This window comes from Stegodyphus dumicola, chromosome 4 (genome assembly GCF_044657685.1).
Source record: "Stegodyphus dumicola isolate Sdum_Otavi_A_Nest chromosome 4, ASM4465768v1".
NCBI classification, from domain to species: domain Eukaryota; kingdom Metazoa; phylum Arthropoda; class Arachnida; order Araneae; family Eresidae; genus Stegodyphus; species Stegodyphus dumicola.
This window is the reverse complement of record NC_140771.1, coordinates 82,500,344-82,521,743: the sequence shown is the minus strand read 5'-3', so window position 1 is coordinate 82,521,743 and position 21,400 is coordinate 82,500,344. Positions and strand designations below refer to the sequence as shown.

The following is a 21,400-nucleotide window of genomic DNA, read 5'->3' as shown; positions in this document are numbered from 1 at the left end:
ATTCGGTTAATAAGATCATATTAATCGAATTAATGAATAAGCAAAGTTTTCCCTGTTTTCCTGTACAAACAATTCGATAGCAATATCCGAATGATAACATTAACCGCAATTACACTAAGCAGCATCTACAGCACTTTCAGCGTCTGGATCCTGGTGAGCTACGAATTCGATATCTGTCTTTTGACAAAAGCATCATATTTAGAGCTTCTGTAATGTATGAAAAAAAATTGATTAGTCAAAATTTAATTTGATGTATCACAGGTAAATTACATAATTGACCATAAAAATTTGTAAAAAGACGGTACTTTTTTACTTACCATATACATTAAGAACTTTGAAACTAGAAGATGCACAATTTTTATTTTTAACCGCGTAATTTTCTGCAGTTATCATTAAGATGCACATTTAAATATAACTGTTCTCTGAATTATGTACCTCCCTTTTTAAATATTTCCTCTATCACAGATTGTAATGTTAACATTTGCAGCTTTTTTTATATCTTATAAAATTCTTTTTCAGAAATCTCTAGAATTATCAGCAGTTTTAATGCAGGATTCTGCTCTTCAAAATCATAAGAATTTGGCAAAAGTTAGGTAAGAAAATTTCTAAAATCTTTCATCAGATTTTTTTGTGGTTATAATAAAATTTAACCATTTGCTGCAAAAACATTTTGATTGTTGTTGAGAGTTGAAAACAATATTTAAGTCCATCCTGAAATTTTCTTAGCATTTTATTGCTATTTTAAATTAATATTATACTGCTCCGTGTGCGTTTACATGAACAAGTGAACACATTTTTGAAATATACGCTTACATGCATATTACTTTTTCTAGTTAGCCACTGTTAGTGTTGTAAATCAGTTTGTTTCACTTTTTCTACTTAATTACAGCAGTACTTAGATTTATTTAAACATGCATTCTTAATCTGAATTATAACTGACAGTTTTTCCATAGAAAGTACACTCTGTGGACTGTGATTTTGCCGTACGCGCAAGGTATTAATAACATAACCCATCTACAGTGGCTGCTAACAGCCTCACTCTTAAAATCAAGAACTGTGTTCTTATATACGTTAACTAATTTACATCCTGGTGAGGACCGGCGGAACCAGAATTGATTGTAAAAGGATAAGTGGTTAAGAAACATAAAGCCTCGCAGTATCGTGAAGCGTTCTCCTTTAAGCATACTTTATTGAATATGTATTAAAAATACAAATGTAATATCAGTCAAGTAAAATGAAAATCAAACTTTTGTAGTTGCTTTGTAAAATAATCGTGTATTGTTCAGTGTACTTATTGTGTTTTATTTACTTAAGATTAGAAAAAATCGTCGACAGAGGAAAAGAAAATGAAAGAGTGTACATAAATTTAGGTCTTGTTGCCGTGGATAACAAGAATTTCGCCAGTGCTGAGAAATGGTTTAGAAAAGCTCTCCAGGTTTGTAAAATGTTTTATTTTTCATGCCGGTGTTTTTAGACGAACTTTCAAATAGAATTTCCATACATTTTCTGCGATTTACGGTTTATATTTGCGTTGACAAAAATGCATGCACCACTAAAAAGTTCTAAATGTAATAATGCTGTTAATACGTTTGCTGACGTAGTTAACAAACTGCGTTTACTTGCCAGCTACGAGATAACCCGTTATTGATCACTTACCTAAATAATTGACTATTGCCGTAATAAATGCATGCAAAGGTTACTTGTTAACCTGCAGGATGAAATGCATAATTTATTTCTCAAGACGTAGATACAGTTAATTATTTAAGATTATTGACTTAGAGGATAATTTACTTGAAATGTTGATACAATTATTATTTGTAATTATTCATTTGGAAAATCTTATAAATGGTAAGTTCTTGTTCAATGATTCGAATGCACAGAACGGGTGAGTATTGTTTACTTAATTCTGAGTTATTTCGGAGTTGGCACAGGGAGCAAAGATATCATATTATGAATATACTCGTATATATGAATTTATTTACTGTTAAACCTAATCTGTCATATCTGTAACTAAATAATAAGACAACAGGAAATAATTTAAAAGCACAAAAACGCCGATAGGATCTTGGCGCGCGAGAACGAACTCAGCACTTCAACTTTTGCAGTGAACGTGTTAAATATTGTTCTTATTATTATACAATAAACACTCCATTTTTACGAATCTCCAATTTACAAAAAAAAAAATTATTATTATGAAATACCGCTCCTAGAATTATTATGAAATACCGCTCCTAGAATATTCTTTATTTATGCCAATTCGATTAGAGAACTTTAGAATTTCTTTACAGCGTACACACATTTATAAAATCTAAACATCACTGTATTTATTTTAACACATTTTTAAAAATTTTTTACGTCAGTTTTAGGATGGGTTGTACATTATTAATGACTTTTTTGTTTTTTATTATATAAATATTATTTGTTTTCCATACAGAAAGAAGCATTATTTTTGTTATCGACACACAAACGACGAACACACTACGAAAAACATAAAATTATTTTTAAACGTAAATATATTAAGATTTTACTTACTAAAATTTGTTGCTAAGAATAAGAAAAGAATAAATTGGATTCTTAATGGCGGTTTAACCAATTCTCTATTAATAATTTTTTATAAAACGTCGTTACAAATTTTGTATAATGAAACGTAAAAAGTCTGTTGATAGTGAAGCTCTGCGGGAAAAATAAGATTGCAGTGGCAAGTCTAATTAACATTGAGGTAAATGGCTATCTCGCTAAATTGACGATACATTGTTAAACTGGCGATGGTTGAGGGCGACTAATCGCAAATTTGATGGTTGATGGTTGAGGGTGACTTTCATCGCAAATTTGGCGAATATTTGGCGATATTTTGGTCCGGCCCCTGTCCAACTGTAATTGTTACTCCAATTGAACAACTGTAATTGATACCTATATGTTAACTGCAACTGTATCCGGCTCCCATATGTAACTTTAACCGTATATGCCTTCCAGTAATTTCGGGAAATGGAAGGTACTAGAGATTTCGCGGCGGCTGGAGGACCATAAGTTCTCATTTTTTCAATTTAGAGTAAGACTTTGGAGTACTGAGAGATCTCCGTACGAGCTTCACTCTGTAGCGTTGTGTTTAACTTTCTCAGTAGTCTGAAGTGGTAACTTAGTAGTTTGAAGTTTTAATTACGAATTTTTGCACTAAGAATAATCTCTTTATTCGGAATATATTTATATGTTAACAGCTTCTTTTTTTCACAGATGAAAATTAATACGAAAAATATTCGATTGACCGATGAACATTTATAATCCGTGATGAAGATAATTTCTAGTAATTTCTTTCCAGGGTTACAAATTTTATCAAAATCGAAATGCCATCAGTTGTCAGGTTGTAGTAAGGTATACAAGAACTATTTGCATGCTAACTTATGTATTTTTATTTATGCGTCCAAGAATAATTTAATAAACAAGAGAAAGAGGTTAAGCTGTCATTATTTATTCTCAAGTTTTGTAATATTTGGAAAATTTTCTTTGAAACGTTATAAAATTTTTCATAATCTTTTCAGTTTAAATTAAAGTAAGTTATTTAATGGTTAATTAAACATGTTAGAACCATTTTAAATAAACGCTTATCTGAAAATTTAATATTTAGCTATTTGAATTACAAAGTGTATCCACAAAAATGTCTTGTCGGTACCAAATTTAAATTTCAGACCGGAAATAAATATAAGTCTATTTTTTTTCCTTTACGATATTATTATTATAGTTTGAAAAATATTTACTTAGCGAAATGTAAAGTTTATTTGCAATGTTTAAATTTTTTTAATTCTGTTAAAAACATTTTGGCCCGTCAGCTCTTTTCAGATGGTGCACGCCGCCCGCAAGCAGTGTAATTTTGAGACCAATGTATTAACCGATCCTTCAAAGCAAATTCAGAATGACGTCAAATATAGCGAATTTCGAAATTAACTACTACGTTACTTAATTTTAAAATATAAAAGCATGAATCTGTGTTATTTAAAACATTTTTTTTAATTATAGATGTCTATAACCAGCGATTGAGAGAATAAAGGCCGAATTAAGAATTTCATGGGCATGGTGGAATTTCATTCATGGCAATTATATTGTCTCAAGTTAGAGAATTATGAATGCATTTTGAAATATTTTTAAGAGTTAAGCATGTGATAATTATAAAATGCTTTTCTGTATTCTTTAAATCTTTATAAAAACTGAATATAATTAAACAGCTACTTATAATAGTAACCTAATGATTTTTGAACCTAACGAGCTATTTTTTGTGGAATATTCCGTTTTATAAAAGGAAAACAAGAAGTATCCAAAACTCTATATTTTCTCAAAACCATTAACCATACCTTCTAACCCATCCTATTAATAACGCAAACACTTTGCTTTTCTGTTTATCAAAAATTACTTCCTTGCCTAAGCTCTAACATTTTTTAAAATGTAATTAATATGGACGCTTCTTCATTAGTGACAAAATTCAGCAAAATGAAGAACGATAAAAGCTGAAATAAAAACTAACTTAACAAATGTAGAGAGAACTTATTATTAACATAGTATTGATTTAAGACGATCAACTATTTTGCCAATAATTAATCGAAGTTTATCGAAAGCTTTTACGAAGCATCATCTTTCCATAATACCTAAAATTCCAGTAATGATTTTGTGTCACATTTTAATGGAAAATGTATCCTAAGAATGAAAGAACTTTACTGGATTTAAACTCATTATTTTTACTATTTTGTATCCAGGAATAAATAATGTTTGAAACTGCATAACGCGTAGAAGACTAAAAGTTACTTTCTTATCAATATTAAGCTTATTTATGCAGATATAGTCTACGAGGTACTTTTCTGTTAATAAAGAGACACTTAGCGCAACATCTAACTACGTGGCGGCAAGCCTAACAATGCATCAGGCTTCGTGAAAAAAATGAACATGTAATAATAATAATGTATATATATATGTTTAATGTACCCAATGCCAAATTTTCTAAACAATTTTTTTAATTTTGTTTATTTTTTTAGCAAGAATAGATAGCTTTGTACATGAGAAGAGCTCTATCCTTGTATGGCGCTGTATACAGGGACAGAATATTAAACATTGCTCAGCTATTTACTACTACATTTGACGCTTTGGCACGCATTTGGTGATATTGGTACCCTTTTAACAGAAAAGTACATTTAAGATTATCTCGCTTATAAAAAATCAAAGGTTTGCTACCTTGCTGCCATCTAGACTATATATATATAAGTAGAAAGACAACATGAATTAGAGAGACCTTAGTGGTCAACAATTTTACTGCTGCAATTGAGCTGCAAAATTTTTAAAATTTGTTTTAAGGAAGAGAAATTAAAAGCTAATGCTAAAAAATACATTTCACACTATAGTTCCTTAGCAAAAATGTAAAATCATGTAACAACAACAAACGATACTAAAGTAGTAAAAACAAAATGTAAAAATTACAAATCGAGATAACTCAAAAAGGGGAGAAAAAAATCAAAAAAGGGGAGAAAAAATTAAGAAATTTTAACGCACAAAATATTTTAAAAGGACTCTAGTAAAAAAATAAATACATTTGAAATACACAGTAAATATGTACAAAAAATTGAACAAATGGCAAATTAGCTCAACCCGAGGTTTGAGCCGGATTTATCAAGGGAAAAATCACTCAAAACTCGATTTAAGCTAACACCTTTATCGAGTTTCGTCAAACGATAATAATTGAGACTATAAAAGCAATTTCATTAATAGAATAATCCAATTTAATAAAAAAAAAGAAGTAAGTGTCAATTATATCGCTTCATTTCCTGACGCGCTTAAAACTTGCTATTAAACAAGAAAAAGCTATACAGGAAACCCTGGTTAGGCAAATTTACAATTAAAATAAATAGCTAAAAAGCTATTAGTCCAAAAATTACACAGTTTTAAGGGAGACACCTCCTAGCCGGAAAAATATAAAAATTTTTGAAGCAGAAGAATTAAAAGAAACATAATAAAAGCGTATCGAAATGGGTCTTGCAAAGACCAAAGAAAATACAAAAAAGTCGAAACATACTTGCATCCAAAGCGGTAGCCTCAACTTAAAATGATCAAAATTGCTGCAAAGGGTTGCCGTAAATAGAAGAATTCAAAAGAAGTGCTACCAGAAAAGTAAAGTAGTTAAATTTCTCCAATACGGTGAAGCTTCGTAGAATGGAGAAACAAACGTAAAGAAGTAAAATGGTAGGCAACGGCTAAAGGGGGAAAAACTTGTATTCTTAAATGGGGGTTTTAGAAGGTGAATGATGTTGGCTATTTTAACAAAATGGCGTCTTGTTCAAAACTATATATATATCCAGTGTTCAAAACTATATATAAAACTATATATATATAACTATATATATATACAGTGCATCACAAAAATGTTATTTAGTTAGCTGTCGCGAAAATATTTTTGAGAACAGTAGCTATTAGGTACATTCTGCACGCAAAAAAATGGGACTGTTCTGTTATCTCATATTCTATTGGGCCAACTGATGAAATTTTTCATGCCTTGAAAGCCCAACTTAAGATATATATATATATATATATACGATGTTAGGACGATGTTATATATATATATATATATATATATATATATAACATCGTCCTAACATAGGTATTTTAACAGAAAATCGGACTTTCCTGAAACGACGTGCTTATTTTATTTTTCATATTTCGATTCTACATCCCATATTACGGCAGAATACTACGTAAGTTTTGCGAAAATCGCACGAGTGTTTTTAAAAAGTTAGTTCTCAAACGTTTAGCTCTTTCATGTTAATTGAATTGGGAACACATTTAATATCTCTTTTCTTATTAAACTTACTTGATTCATTCTTTCGCAATTCGAAATTTAGATTCAATCCAAATAAAACTAGCAGATATTTTCTGATTTGTTTTTACAGTTTATACTTTTTAGTAAATTTTATAAATTTTTCGATTATAACCTATAAAATATATACAATTGTCACCTTAAAGTAGATGTATTTCTAAGCATATCTTCAAAACGTTAGAGACTTTTTAACTCAAAATTTTCCAAGATATACGTGAATTCTTATATTATAGAGTCATGAAATGGGCATTTTGTTATAAGAGATGCCAAATATTGTTTTCGCACTTTGTTAAAATTATTTGAACGAATGAACGACATAGTTTTATCTTTCTATTCATGCACAACGAAATACGAAAGAAAATAAATTACCATAAATTGAGAATTTCGCCAAGTGAATTATTATTGGCCTAAACTGAAGGTGCTGCAAGATAATTTTTTTAATTTCTCGGTAAATTTCTCACCAAATTTTAGAAAATTTAATATCTAGGGATAATTTGAGTCGTAGAATCGAAATATGAAAACCAGTTTGTAGATTGTTTCAGAAAAAGTCCGATTTTATGTCAAAAATACCTATGCTGAAAGAATGCTATATATAAATCTACTATATATCCTGTGGCGCTTTTGAGACATAAAAAACACAATTTAAGTTTAGTCAATCGGCCCGGTAGAACGGGAGATATAGGACTGTCCCCTTTTTTATATGTGCAGAGTGTACATATTCACTGAAATTATTTCTATTCTAGTAGTGTTTAAATTTTGTTACACAACATGATAATTAGTGTGCAAACAAAAGGAAAAAACAGAATTTTTATTTTTGATAAATGTAAAATCTAATAAACATCGTAAAATAGTTCAAAATTTTGCTATGAAAGAAAAATTTTTTAAATGTTCAGAACTTTATGATAGCATATACTGGATCACAAAGTATTCTTTTGAAAGAAAGGCCCTTCAAATAAATAAAATAAAATTTTCCAAACAATTATATTAAATATACATTTAAAGTACACAATTTGAATGAATAAAAAGTAATTTTAAAAATAATTCTTTGAAAAAGTATAATTAAAGCAGGCAATTTAAGAAATTAAAATAAAATTCTAATCGAAAAAAATATCTATACTATGATCAAATCTGTGCGCGTCTGTTTGTGGCATTGCCTCTTCCGAAACGGCGTCGAGTTGAACTTTGAAAAAGGTGCCCCCCGGATTCCAAAAATTTCTGGAAAGACATTTCCACTATTCTCATCTTCGTAAGACTTTAATTAGATGAGATGTTAATTAAAAACTCTTAAAACACTAATTTTCACACTCATTTTTTCGAGTGGCAGCACTCATGTTTCCGAATATTTCGCGTTGGAAATAAATATACTTTATTCCGAAAAGTGTTTCTACTGCTCGCTTTCAAGTCGTAGAATTTGATAATAAAGAATTTGTAATTTTTATAAAATATGAAATAAAAATAGCATTGCCAAATATTAAAGGTGTTATTATTATATAAGGTCACATTCTGACGGTAAAGAAAGCCCGCGACTGCATGCGACATCACTGTATATCGAAAATTGTTCGTTAATGTCAGCATTTTAATAGCTGCTGTTGGAAACTTTTTTGTTTCAGTTTAATATAACTGGCACGATATATTATTGCCATATTAATTCTTTTATGAATATTGAAGAAATGTTATATTGCATTAAATTTAAATCATGAATATACGTTTTTAATGGTCATACGTTTTTAATCTGAAGTGTCAAAACGTTTTGTTTCTTGGTTCGGCAATAAAAACATTTTTTACGAATTGGTTGTTCCTGTAAAAAATGAACTAATTTCTTTCATATTTAAAACGTGTTAATACATTTCATTTTCAGGGATACGTAGAACTTACAAATTGTGCTTTGGCTGCAGCCCGCTAGTCTAAGAATAACAGTTGTGCTGAAAAATATGATTCAAAGTAAAAATATATGCAAGAAAGAAGAAATGATATTTTTTTCCATTCTCGTGCAGCATGAAAGGGAAAATGAAATAGGTTGCCATAAACAGAAAGGTTCTTCACCGAGTGATTTTTTGTGGTCAGAAAATAAAATAAACCAAACTAAAGTTTCGAATTTTTCATTAAATTTCTCATCGAAACTTACAAAATTTATTATTGAAGCATAATTTGAATCTTAGAAATCAAATATGGATAAAACCTTGTCGTGACATTTAAGAAAAAGACCTATTTACTGTCAAAATAAGTGTGTCAGAACAATATAGTATATAAATTCGGCATTGCGAACATTAAACGCTATATGTATTATGTATGTTGGAATGTATAGATATGTTAGAACAATGTTATATATAATATTGTAATAAATCTATAACATATCCTAAGTCACGCCTTCGAGACATGAAAAACGCAAGCTGAATTTCCTCAATAGGTCCACTAGCAGCCGAGCGGTAAAAGCCGCTGAACACTGGTAGTTCGGTCCAGGTTTCGAGTCCCGGCGAACAGGTTGGCTGCGTGGCCGTTGTCCTGTTTTCCCCATACGTAACGTGGATACGAGTGAGTTTCCCTTAAAAAAGGACCTCCACGGGACATCTCTCCCTTTCCGTATAGTGCCTAAGGGCGGAGCACGGATAAAAAAAAAATTATCAACCGGCCGAGTGCAATGGGAGATGCATAACTGTCCTTCGCCCTGTTTTTTTGGGGGGAGGGGGACTTGGTGTTCATATGTATTAGAATAAAGTAATACGATTATTAGTGTAGAAATAGGAGGGAAAAAAATTCGTTTTCAATGAATATTAAAGCTTTTCCAATGAAATCAGTCTTCTTCTATATTAATTTCGTTTTCCCTCCAACCTTCTTTCAGAAAGTTCCAGTATCCCGGGAAGCATTGTTCAACCTTGCTTTATTGTTATCCGAGCAACAGAGACAAACTGAAGCAATCTTTACCCTCAATCAACTGCTTCAAGTAATCAGTTTTTTTTATTTTTAATTTTTCTTTATTTTTTGATTCATGAATGTTATTTGTGGAAAGCATTGTGTTTTAATCTTATCTGATGTCTTTTCATCTGTTTATTTTGAAAGATACTGAAGGAGCAATATTTTCATTTGGTTTTTAGGTTACCTAATCATTAAACAGATCTTTCCTTCAACTGACGTTCTACTCGATCATTATGTGTTTTGATTAAAATGTCCAGAAACCCATATATAATTACATCTCTCATCTGTAGTATATATTCGGGAAATTACTGCAATGACTGACACACTTTTCATAATAATCTGATTGATGTTTTTAGTTACGTACAAATACAAATATTTCGCTGTTTAATTTGTTTAGGGTCCCTGAATATAATCTTCAGCTTTAAAATGAAATATCTCGGTCGGTATTTATTGATGGGAGTCACATTTTTATGTTTTATTTTGTATAATGAACATAATTGCTATATATAATGATTATAATTATCCTAGATTTTTTAATGATAATAATATCTACCTAAATATAAGCATAGAGCCGTGTACAAAAAGTTAAAACTTCGTAATTTTTATATAATTGAAATTTTGTTTAAAAATTCGAAAACAGGAATACTTGTATCGTTTAGAAAATTTTTGTCATTGAAAGTATAAATGTGTCTTTATATTGAAAGTATATGTAACTGTAACTATTTGTCATTTTTGTAACTGTAACTATTTGTTATTTTTGTAACTGTAACTACAAGTCATTTGCAGAAATGAGGGCCTGATAAGGACTTTTTTGGACATACTGGCATTAAAAGATAAATTCGTACAACTGGAAATCTGTCGTCTGCATTAAGAAACTGTTCTTCTCTCAATTAATAACGTTTCAATAATAAGGATTTGAATTTTTTTTCCAAATTCATTCAAAAAGCGATTTTTATTTCTTAGAACTATGAATTATGGAAAAAATAGACCCGATTCTTCCTCCTGTAAATGCAGAAAAAACGTGGTCTAGAAATCTAAATATTTGGTGCAAATTATGGTATAGTTTTGTAATTTTAAAAGCGTCCTTTCTTTTGCGAAGCAGAATTACATTTTTTATCGCTATTGAAGAATAAACATATATATAGCATGTCTTGACTAAATTCGAAATTAGAAATGTAATTTAATGTTTGATTCTTTGAAATATACCAATTTGTAGCAATACAAACAGTTATGTAACTGAGTATTAATAATCTTATATGCGGAGAGGTGAATTTGTGTGCCGTCAGCACAACGTCAAAGCGAAACTCATTTTGCCTTCTTTCCTTCTGCAATATGAAAGCATAGACAATTTTTTCTCTTTCTCTGAAAAAAAGTGAGTGTTCGTTGTTTAGCGCTGTCTCTGAAACTATTACCACGGTTTAGTTTAAACAAATGCGAGTTTTCTGCTCTGACATTTAGTTTAATTAAAGTTTATTACAATGCTTTTTCCCAAAACATTGCATACAGTGAAGTTTTTGATTCATTTCATGAGTTGATTTGTTTTTTTAACCGTACTACTCATTGTTGCGCGAAGTTATATCGAGTTTAAACGAAAGTTTCCGGCTACCGCTAAAATCGTCAGCGTAAACAGTTCACGTTGGCTTGTTTAATCATAATTTGTCAAACGATTTTTGACATTTGAAAGAAAGAGACTTGCTTTATAGCGCAGTATTGTGAGATTTGTAAAACAATATCGTAATCATTAAGTATAATGTGTCAGAAATGGAACTATCACGCTACAAGATTAGAACCATCATTTACTTCCAGTTCTGTTGCAAAGCGTCGGCTACAGAATGTCACCAAATGATGTGTATAGCTTTAAGTACTAATTTTGCATTATATCACATTGTAAAGGTTTAGTACCGATAGTTGAAAAGAAAAACCATAATATTCAAGAAGCAGAGCACTCTGGCCGGCCTGCTGATGTTGATGAAACCCGCCTGCGAGAACTTGTGGAAGAAGATTTCAGTATGCAACCACTCGAGAACTTGCTAAGGAATTAGATGTTAGTGCCGTGTCCATTAGTCGGGGTATGCATTGCATAAACATAACGTACAAGTTCAATCGCTGGGTGCCGCATAAACTGACTCGAGCAGATGAGGACAGACGTTTTCGGGCCTGCACTAATCTGCTCAAATATCAACTCAAAGACAAATTTCTGGACCGGATCATTACTTATGATGAAAATTGGATTAATTTCAACAACACAGGCCGAAAAGGGGGTTGGTCTGTGCCCGACGAACCCGTCGGCTGCGTCGCAAAGCGCAATTTGTCTGACAAAAAGATCATGCTTTGTATCTGGTGAGATTGCCATAGTGTTATCCACGAAAAGTATCTGGGAAACGGTAATATCCTCGACAGTAAGGTGTACAGCGAGATGTTAGTCCGTGTTGACGCTGCTATCAAGGAAAATCGTCGAACTGAGTTTTGGCGCAAAAAGGTAATATTCCATCAAGATAATGCAAGATCACATGTGTCTGCATTCACTTGCTGGACTTGGCACGGACTCCAATGAGATCTTTTGCCACGCCCACCATATAGATCCGAAATCGCTCCTTCGGACTTCTACCTCTTTTTCTCACTTGCAGCTACAGCTTACTGGTGCTATCTTCCATTCTGCACAGGATGTCCGAAATAAGTTGATTTGTTTTTGGACTCATGGACACCAAGTTTTTGGGCCGAAGGCTTTGAAAAACTACTAAAACATTGGCAGAAAATGGTAGATTTGAGTTGTGATTGCTCCCGCACTAAAGGTACTGTTTTCATGGGGGTTTTTTTCTAACTTTATTAAGAACGTTTTTTGGCGGAAAACTTTATTTGAAACTAGATATTTTAATTGATCCATTTTCGTTTAATCTTTTTTTAATATTACTTATTTCTTATTTAATCTTCGTTTGATCTTTTTACTAACTCCCAAAATGTATATATGACTTTAAAGTTTTATTTATTCTCAACTATTTAATTCTCCCATTCTCATTGCGTTCGCTTATTCGATTCATTAGATAATCGGCGGTTTGCTAATTTAAAAGGAACAAGAATGTGTGTTAATTCAGTTAGTGTTTATATTTTTTTTTGTTTGTGAATCTTTCAAAATTTTTAAATTCTTTCGAAACTGCCTGTTGTTTTCTGCTCTGTTATTGTATGATTCTACAAAATGATTAAAATAAACAAAATTTTATTGATGATTTAAAATGAAAACGTCTCTTTTGAAAAGTGTGGACTTTCTAATTTTATGATAACCGCAGTTGTATTATTTTAGAGACAATTCAGTATTATAACTTTATGTATTGCAATCCAAAACAAACTGGATTGCAGTCCTCAAACGGTGGCGATACTTGCGCACATGGCAATTTCGCACAAGTGGCATTTGCACATATCGCGACTAAAGGAAAATGAAATTTTACAACAGGTATAACCAGTTATGGACAGCAAGTGACACTTCCGCATAGTCTATCAGAAACAATCATAAGGCGAGTTAGAATAATAATAGCCTTATTATTTATTGACATTATTTTTCTTAAGTAGTATTCATTCTTGCTTTGACGGTCGTTCTGAATGTTTCTTGTGTATTATTCGTTTTCTACCTTATTCTTTTCAGATCATTTACTTAAACTGAATTTCATTCGTATTGAAACATTTAAAAGTAAACTATACGCAACGTATAACCACTATCGATATCGGTAGTATCCTCTTAATACAAATTCTAATGTGACAACATAGAGATATACTAAAAGCAAAACTGAAAGATGCTGCAAAAAGTGGATGAAGACTCAACATGACGTAATATTGAATGTTACAGAATATATCTGTAAGTCTGATATGACAGAAGCAGAAGTTAAAGTTCAGTTGTCGAATCATTCAAACGAGCAGGAAAAGAAGGGACCCGAAAATATATACAACTTTTCGCCCATAAAGTAACCGCCCAATTTCTTATGAAAAAAAAATTACTAACATTCAAATAAATTTGCCACAGGAGTTTATACAGTTTTTCAACGTTTCTTCAGGTCATCGAAACACTGTTTATAGGCGTTGAAACAAATAGCAAAATACGCGTAACATTTAATCTAATATCCGAAACGTTTTCAAATATCTGTCCATTCAAAGATATCTTAAGCTTCGTAAGAAGGAAAAATTCAGCTGGCGATAAATCGGAAGAATATGGTGGTTGATTTATCACTACAACTGAATGCTTAGCAATATAAACAATTCTGTATGGAACCTAGCATTAAGGTGTAAAAGAAACCTTTGGCCCAGAATCAAAATGTGTAGAGTCATTAGGCTTTCTTTGATGCTGGAGACGTAAAAAATGTGCAATGCCCTTACCAGGACATCCGTTATTTTTCTGTATGGCAGAAAACGATCCCTTTTACTCTGCACTTTGTTTCTGGATCGTATTGTAGACACCAGGTCTCATATCCCATTATGATACACTTAAAGAAATTGTTGTCCTGTCTATCAGTAGTCAGCAAATCTGTCGCAGCAACCTTCTTTGTCTTCTTTTGCGGTTTTATCAAAATCCGAGACACAAATTAAGTTATACAAACTTTCCATATATTCAGATTTCCAATTAAAATTAACCTCCAGCTTTCTTTGCTTATCCCAAGAATGTCTGAAAGTTGCTAAGTTGTTACACGTCTATCAGCTTTTATCAAAGAGCGAATGTTTACATTTTTAGAGCTGTTTGAAGTTGAAAGGTAGAATTGGTTATACCAATTATACACTTGTGTTCTTGAAAACGATGCATTATTATATACTGTTCGAATCATCTATAACATTTCAGAAGCAAATTTACCTAATTGTTTACAAAAAATTGAATGTTGCTCCATTTCGAAGCAAAGTTGTTTGTACAAAGTCTTTCAGTAAATGAAAATGACTCTGGCGTTTCGATATGCAAACGGCAAAACAGAGCTAGTTTAAACTAAGCTAGCTTTAGTAAGAGTTGATAAATCACTCTTTCTAAACATTCATTTATTCTTTTACTATTTTATTTTATTCTTTGGTCTTTTAATTTGTCCCTTTATTTTCATATTACACTTTGCATTCATAAATATATTATTGAAATATATAGTTATACATACTTACAAATTTTATTTATAAGTATATTTTTATATTTTTGAAGAAAATAATATCATTTACAGGATTTGAAGGTAATTATATCTTTAAAATTAAAATTTCCCTTAACTATAATTATCCTGTTTGCTTTCACGATTTCTCCGAAACCATCTAGTCAGAATTTAAAAAAACGGAACAATTGTGTACATCTTAGATGAGTTAAAAGGAGCAACTACTATGTCCCCCGCCTAAAATTTTAGAAATTATCTTTAATTATGTTAAAAAATAATTCCTTACGAAAGTAAAAAGTGTTATTTTTTTAAAGGAAATACAATTATATTTTTTAACATAGATCATTTTAATTCTACTCACTTTTTCTCTTTTGAAAATAAAAATCATAAGAAAATACTGATTTGTTTTCACAATGCTGCGCGCAGTACATATAGTAGTATTAAGTGGAAGACAAAAAAGGTATTTTATTTCAAATGTTTTAATATATGAGATATAAAATAAAACTACAAAATATATTTCTAAGGATATCAAAATAAACACACAAAATTTCACGTTCATAAACCAGTTTTAAAATGTGTTGCATTTGGGGATATTTTAATGTTTTGAAAGTATTAAGTATTTATTATTCTTTACACGTAAACTCGTGCATAATGAAAACATTTTATTAACATGTATATTTGTGCAGTCCAGTAATTTAAAGTTTTGTAAAGCAAAGTCATATCCAAGACGCGGTTCCAAGTTATCGAAAGATAATCCAGAAACTTTGTTTTTGCTAGAAATGCTAGTAAATTATACAAACTACCATTAGCCATCTAACAATGAATATTTCATGTTTTCTAGTTTTTAAAAGTATTTTCAGCTTCTAGAATCTAAAAATCATTTTCGAAGTAAAATGCAATGTTACTGACATTAACATTGCATTTTACTTCGAAAACGAATAACAAAGCCCCAGAATTTCTCCAGAAAACCACTCTGCTTTAGAAAAATAAATTAATAAAATCCATTGCTTTTAAGTGGTACTTTAAATCTTGAAGTCAATGCATCAATCAGTTCATTAAAACCAATTACTGTATTCTTATTTCAGCATTATCCGGGACATATTAATGGCCTATTGCTACTGGCGGATATCAACGTCAATTACCTGAAGAATCTGGATGCAGCAGAAGAGGTAATTGAGTCATTTAAAATAGATTGCCTTTTCCTTCTTTCCAAACAGAGAGGCTGTAGCTGGCTTTCTCGTGTTTATGACGCTTTCGAGGATCTTAATTATGCGGAACAGATGGCTTATACTACCTTCAATAAATGTGTTTAGGAGAAATGTCCTAAGTAATATAATTAACTGCTCTATGTTATTTTAGAGCACTCTTTTTCCTACAAATACGTGAAATGAATCCATAGTCATATCCTAATAGTTGTGTTTAAATTATTATCAGCGGTGAGGTGGATCTATAAATTTTTATGAAATCTTCTCCGATTGTAGATTAATTCGGAAGAGGAAAAATCAGCAATGCTTTCGCCGGGATTCAAACTCTGGTCCTCCCGACTGCTAAACATACATGCTCCCTTACAACACGAAGGCACGTGTTACTGAGGAAGAAAATTCCTTCCATTATTGTTTATCTCTTAGTCAATTCAAATGCTCTTAATAGCGATGTAAAGCTATGAATATTGTTTTAAAATTCTTATTTTCTCTTGATGATCCAACTCCAAGGACTGGTTACCGCTCGAATTGGCCTCCGCCTAATTTTATCTTATATTATCTTTCGATAGTTGTTAGCCACGACGAAGTTTAGATGCCAACTCGTCGGAAGATACTAAGGCTATGGTAAGCTGAGTTCTGTTAAACTGACTGCATGTAACTTGGAAACTAATTAATGATGACAAGGACACTTTGATTTACAGCATATTTTAACAATCAGGGAGTAACAAAATTGTAAACAGCCTTGTATGACAAACGCTAACGTGCAGCAAATGTGTAAGCATATGTAGAATATCATCTAAGCATATGGGCAGCTAATAAATAAATAATCAAATTAAAAACACACAAATCACTTCCGAGCTATGTACAAGTTGAATATTTGTAATAATGTGAAACTTCACAATACTGGAGTTTCTCCAAGTAGTGTGGTTTTCTTTGACTGTATGTTTTGGCTATGTAAAAAAAAGATTAGCAGTTACGTTCAAACTATTCTATCAGCTATTCTGGCTACTGAAAAAAGAAGATAAATCAGCAACTAATCAGGAAGCTGAGAAATGCCTGACTTGGGTCACCTTATCAGGGTCAATGTTCCTTTTAACCTTCTTCGGGAACATGCAAGGACCTGACTCGGAACAGAGAGCTTACTAAAGCAATGTTCAAAAGTGTGGGAAGTAAACAGCATACACAAGAAGGGTATACTAAACCCTTTAGTTTTTCTATTTACAATGACTTCCGTACTTCGGAATACACCGACCCGCTACTTGGGGTCAAAACGTAAAAGTATAAAAATAAAACTAAACTCTAATTTAACTTTAGAATAATAAACGTGGAAGATTGGCCTTATATTAACAGGAAGCGTATGTAGTACAGAGAACTGTGAACACTACAATACGTTTAAAATTTATCAAGAGGATTAAAACCTCTGGCCTGGAAGGCAACAAGCAACTGCGTAAGTTCTAAGGTAAGCGGCCTGCTTCGACTCACTGCTTCCTCTCTCTCGCTTGGCAAAAAGCCACAACTTAAATACTTGGCGTTCGCCAGACAAACTTTGCATAAAAACCTTAACGCTTATAATTCTGGCCGGAAGTAGAAAATAAGAAGTGATAGTAAAGATTTAAATTAAAATAAACGTTAGTAAAACTTAAGATCCTTACATACTTCCCGCCAGAGTTAATTAGTTTGAGGTCTAAAACGACCTTGTTGAAAACTTTTAGCTCTAGAATCTAACGCGAGGCCAATCTTTTACAAATATTTTTCGCTAGAAACTAGAAATTTAAAAGAAAGAAATTTGTTTTTACAATAGCAGCTCCCAGGATACACACTTTTTTTCATCTGTACTGCATCTAAACAGGAGCTTTTATTCAATTCTGGTTCCTTCCAGATCTCTGGAAGGAAAACTAGTTTAATGAAATGTTACTCAATGAAATGGCAAGTAATATGTATAATTATATTTTACTTAACATTCTTATTTCATTCATGACTATTTTAATTATCTTTCCCCGTGCTCTCTGACATGTGTTGTAAAAGAACACCAAACACAAATGTGTTTTTCTGTCTACGTGTTCCACACTTCCTCCTACAATCGAAACACTAACGTGTTAAAATTCAACATAACAAGACCTCTTAACACACCCTAATTTAAACTCTAAACCCTGAGGTACTATTCTAAAAGTGTCTAACTCTAAAGTGTAGCGTCAGAGAGCCTAACTACATCATTCAACCTTTAACACATATTCGCCATGCTTTAGTCTTTTTACAGTCACACGAATAAAAAAAAATTAACATTCACTTTTACCATATCACGGTATTTCTTAACATTTAAAATAACAGTTCACATTGTATATAAGAACATATCAACATGCCGTTAATTTTACACATTTGAAAACATACATTAGTAGTACATTGTTAACTTCTATTCTTTTCAAAGCAAGTGCCAATTCTTTCTACATTGAAATACTACATTTCCAAAAGTCTTTCAGACTAAAACTTCTTTCTTGCTAGCATGTTTTAAATAAAATTTATACAATAACTTTTTACAATATTTAAGTTTTTACACAACGCTATTATACATCAACTTTAGTTTTACGCGCGAGTAATTGAAAAACATAATACCAAAATCGGTAACAACTCATTTCTCGCCTCTTTGGCGATAAAGGTAGACCTCGCATGAGGTAAAACTTCTTGAAATCTGCCACTTGCAGTAAGAATGAAAGATGAACTTAAGTTTGCAAAGTAACATAAAATTTTACTTATCTTTGTGATATTCGGACATCTTTTCTGGGCCCAGTCTTTAAAGGTATTGCAGACAGTTGTTTCATTTATCCTCCTTCTTGTACGTGCTCACCCTTCAGTGCCTTCCTCTGGAAGCTTCCTTTTTTCACCAGTTCGGTCACCCTTGAATACCTTCTTTTTCTCCTCTGCTTGTGGTCTTGGCCGTTTGATGGCAGCTGGTCTTGGCGGAACCGGGAACCTTCTTTCGTGTTCCTGCTTGGACCTCGCTGCTGGCCGTTCAAATTTTCCTTGTAACTTTTCCTCCGCCGCTGATGGCCCTTCCGCAGTTCGGCGACATTTGCTGCGGAGAGTACTGTCGGATGAGTAGATCTTCCGTTTTAGAGCCGGGTTATAGTTTCCGTCATTTCTCCTGGTTCTCTTCACATACGTCGTCCTTCTCCCTTCTTCATTCTGGGGGTGTTCGTGAACTCTCTTTTCTGGACGGTGGAACGGCTTCTTTTTCTTGCTACCTTCAATTTTCCCGCGGGGAAATTTTCTTTTCACTTGCTCCTGCCTCTTAATAGCTTGCCCTTGTACTTGTCGTTTTTCCACCTCTGGAGCTTGTGCCTGCGGTGTCTGCCGTGCCGGATCCTGCAAAAGATCTGAAAATATTTGCATTTTATTACGATCGAAGTAGGGTTTGATTTGATCAATGTTTGCGGAGCAGGTTTCCCCATTTCTGGCTTTTAACACTACTACAGCGTGAGTTATTTTTTCTATAACATATGGTCCTTCAAATCTTGGAAAAAATTTGGCAGTCTTATTTTCTGGTGCTGAAGAAAGTGAATGCTTAATTTTTAAAACTTCATCCCCTACTTTATAAGTTACTCCCCGTCGTTTCAAATCATAATAGAGCTTCTGTTTTCTTTGTGCTACTTCCGTATTCTTCTTTGCTTCCTTAATTAGTTTTTCTATATCACCCATTTTAAATTCTGGGGCTCTTTGTTGCACATAAAATAATTTATCTAACGGCGTTATAATCTTTCTGCCTAAAAATAACTCAGCAGGAGTTTTGCCCGTTGTATCATGTTTTGCGGCCCTAAGGGCGAAAGCAAATTCATTGACATAGTTATCCCAGCTTTTATGAAAATTTTTAACATAACTACGGATAATTTTCACTATATTTCTATTGACCCGTTCCGCTATATTTGATTGCGGCCGATACGGGACCATTTTTAAATGACTTATGCCCAGTTTTTGGCACATGTCTTCAAATATATTACTTACAAATTGAGGACCATTATCCGATATAACTTTTAGGGGCGCCCCGTATTTTAAAATATATTTATTTAAAATAGAATCAGTAACTAATTTCGCGGAGGCTCGTTTTAAAGGAACAGTTTCGGTCCATTTACTAAAATGATCAACCATAACAAGGAGATAGCGACTTTTATTTAACTGACTTTTTGGGAAAGGGCCCAATAAATCGATGCCAATTATTTCATTTGGAAATTCGGATTTAATACTATTTAGAAACCCGGCCGGGCGGAAATTAATATAATTAACTGCTTGACATGTTGGGCAGGACTGGACATACGCCCTTGTTAACTTTTGCAGTTCAGGAAACTAGACTGCCTCGCGTACGCGTTGGATAGTTTTTCGAATACCAGCATGAGAAGCTAAAGGGCTGTCATGGAGCTCCTGCAGGATATTTAATCTAAGACTAGCTGGGATAACAGGTCGAAATTCGTTGTTGAAATTCGTAGTTTTTGTATAAAATAATAGACCATCTATTAGTTCGTAATGGGCCGCCCTATTTCTTATCGCCACAATATCTTGGTGGCTAAAATTTTCAGGATCCTTCAAATACTCATAAATGCTTCCAAACTCAGGATCCTTACCCAGTTCGGTTATTACAGTTTCTCAGGAATTTATTGTACATGATGTAAGCATTGCCAACTTTACGGTATTACCTTGTTCGTCTATTTTAATTCTTGATAGGGCATCTGCTACGATATTTTCCTTTCCGGTGGTATGCTTGATTACCAGATTATATTCTTGCAGCTTGAGTGCCCATCTTATTAACCTTGGGGATAAATTTTTCCCTGAGTACAATCTAGTTACCGCCGCATGATCAGAGTACACTGTTATCGGCGCCTTTCCGAAATAGACTCGGAAATTTTGCACTGCTAACAGAACTGCAAGTGCCTCTCTCTCGGTCGCGGAATAGTTTCTTTGTGTTTGATTTAAAGTTCGGCTAAAAAATGCCACGGGCTGCTGATTTTGCGAAAGTACCGCTCCTACCGCATAATCCGAAGCATCCGCTGAAATTTCTAAATTCTCATCCTTTTCAGGAAATTTCAACACAGGGGCTTGCGTTAATGCTTGTTTTAATTTTTCGAAAGCACTATTGGCTTCGGCCGTCCACGAGAATCTTGCCTTTTTCCTTTTTAATTTTAACAATGGCTCAGCGATAGCCGCAAAATCTTTTATAAAACACCTATAATATGAACAAAGTCCTAGAAAGGAAGAGAGCTTCTTCGCCGTGGTTGGAGTCGGATACTTTTGTACGGCAATTATTTTTGATTCGTCTGTCTCGATTCCTTTTTGAGATATTTTGTAACCTA

General features: G+C 32.5%; 1 protein-coding gene across 4 annotated transcripts in view; it reads left to right on the top strand.

The window, feature by feature from the left end:
• Window positions 1-21,400, top strand: part of LOC118192354 (protein O-mannosyl-transferase TMTC3-like) — a 495,624-nt gene that overhangs the window by 466,056 nt on the left and 8,168 nt on the right. For all 4 annotated transcript variants that reach the window (XM_085815135.1, XM_085815132.1, XM_085815133.1 and 1 more), the window contains 4 exons: window positions 520-593; window positions 1,315-1,435; window positions 9,687-9,788; window positions 15,948-16,031. In XM_085815135.1, coding sequence (XP_085671261.1) covers window positions 520-593; window positions 1,315-1,435; window positions 9,687-9,788; window positions 15,948-16,031 — 381 coding nt within the window. The remainder of the gene's footprint in view (window positions 1-519; window positions 594-1,314; window positions 1,436-9,686; window positions 9,789-15,947; window positions 16,032-21,400) is intronic.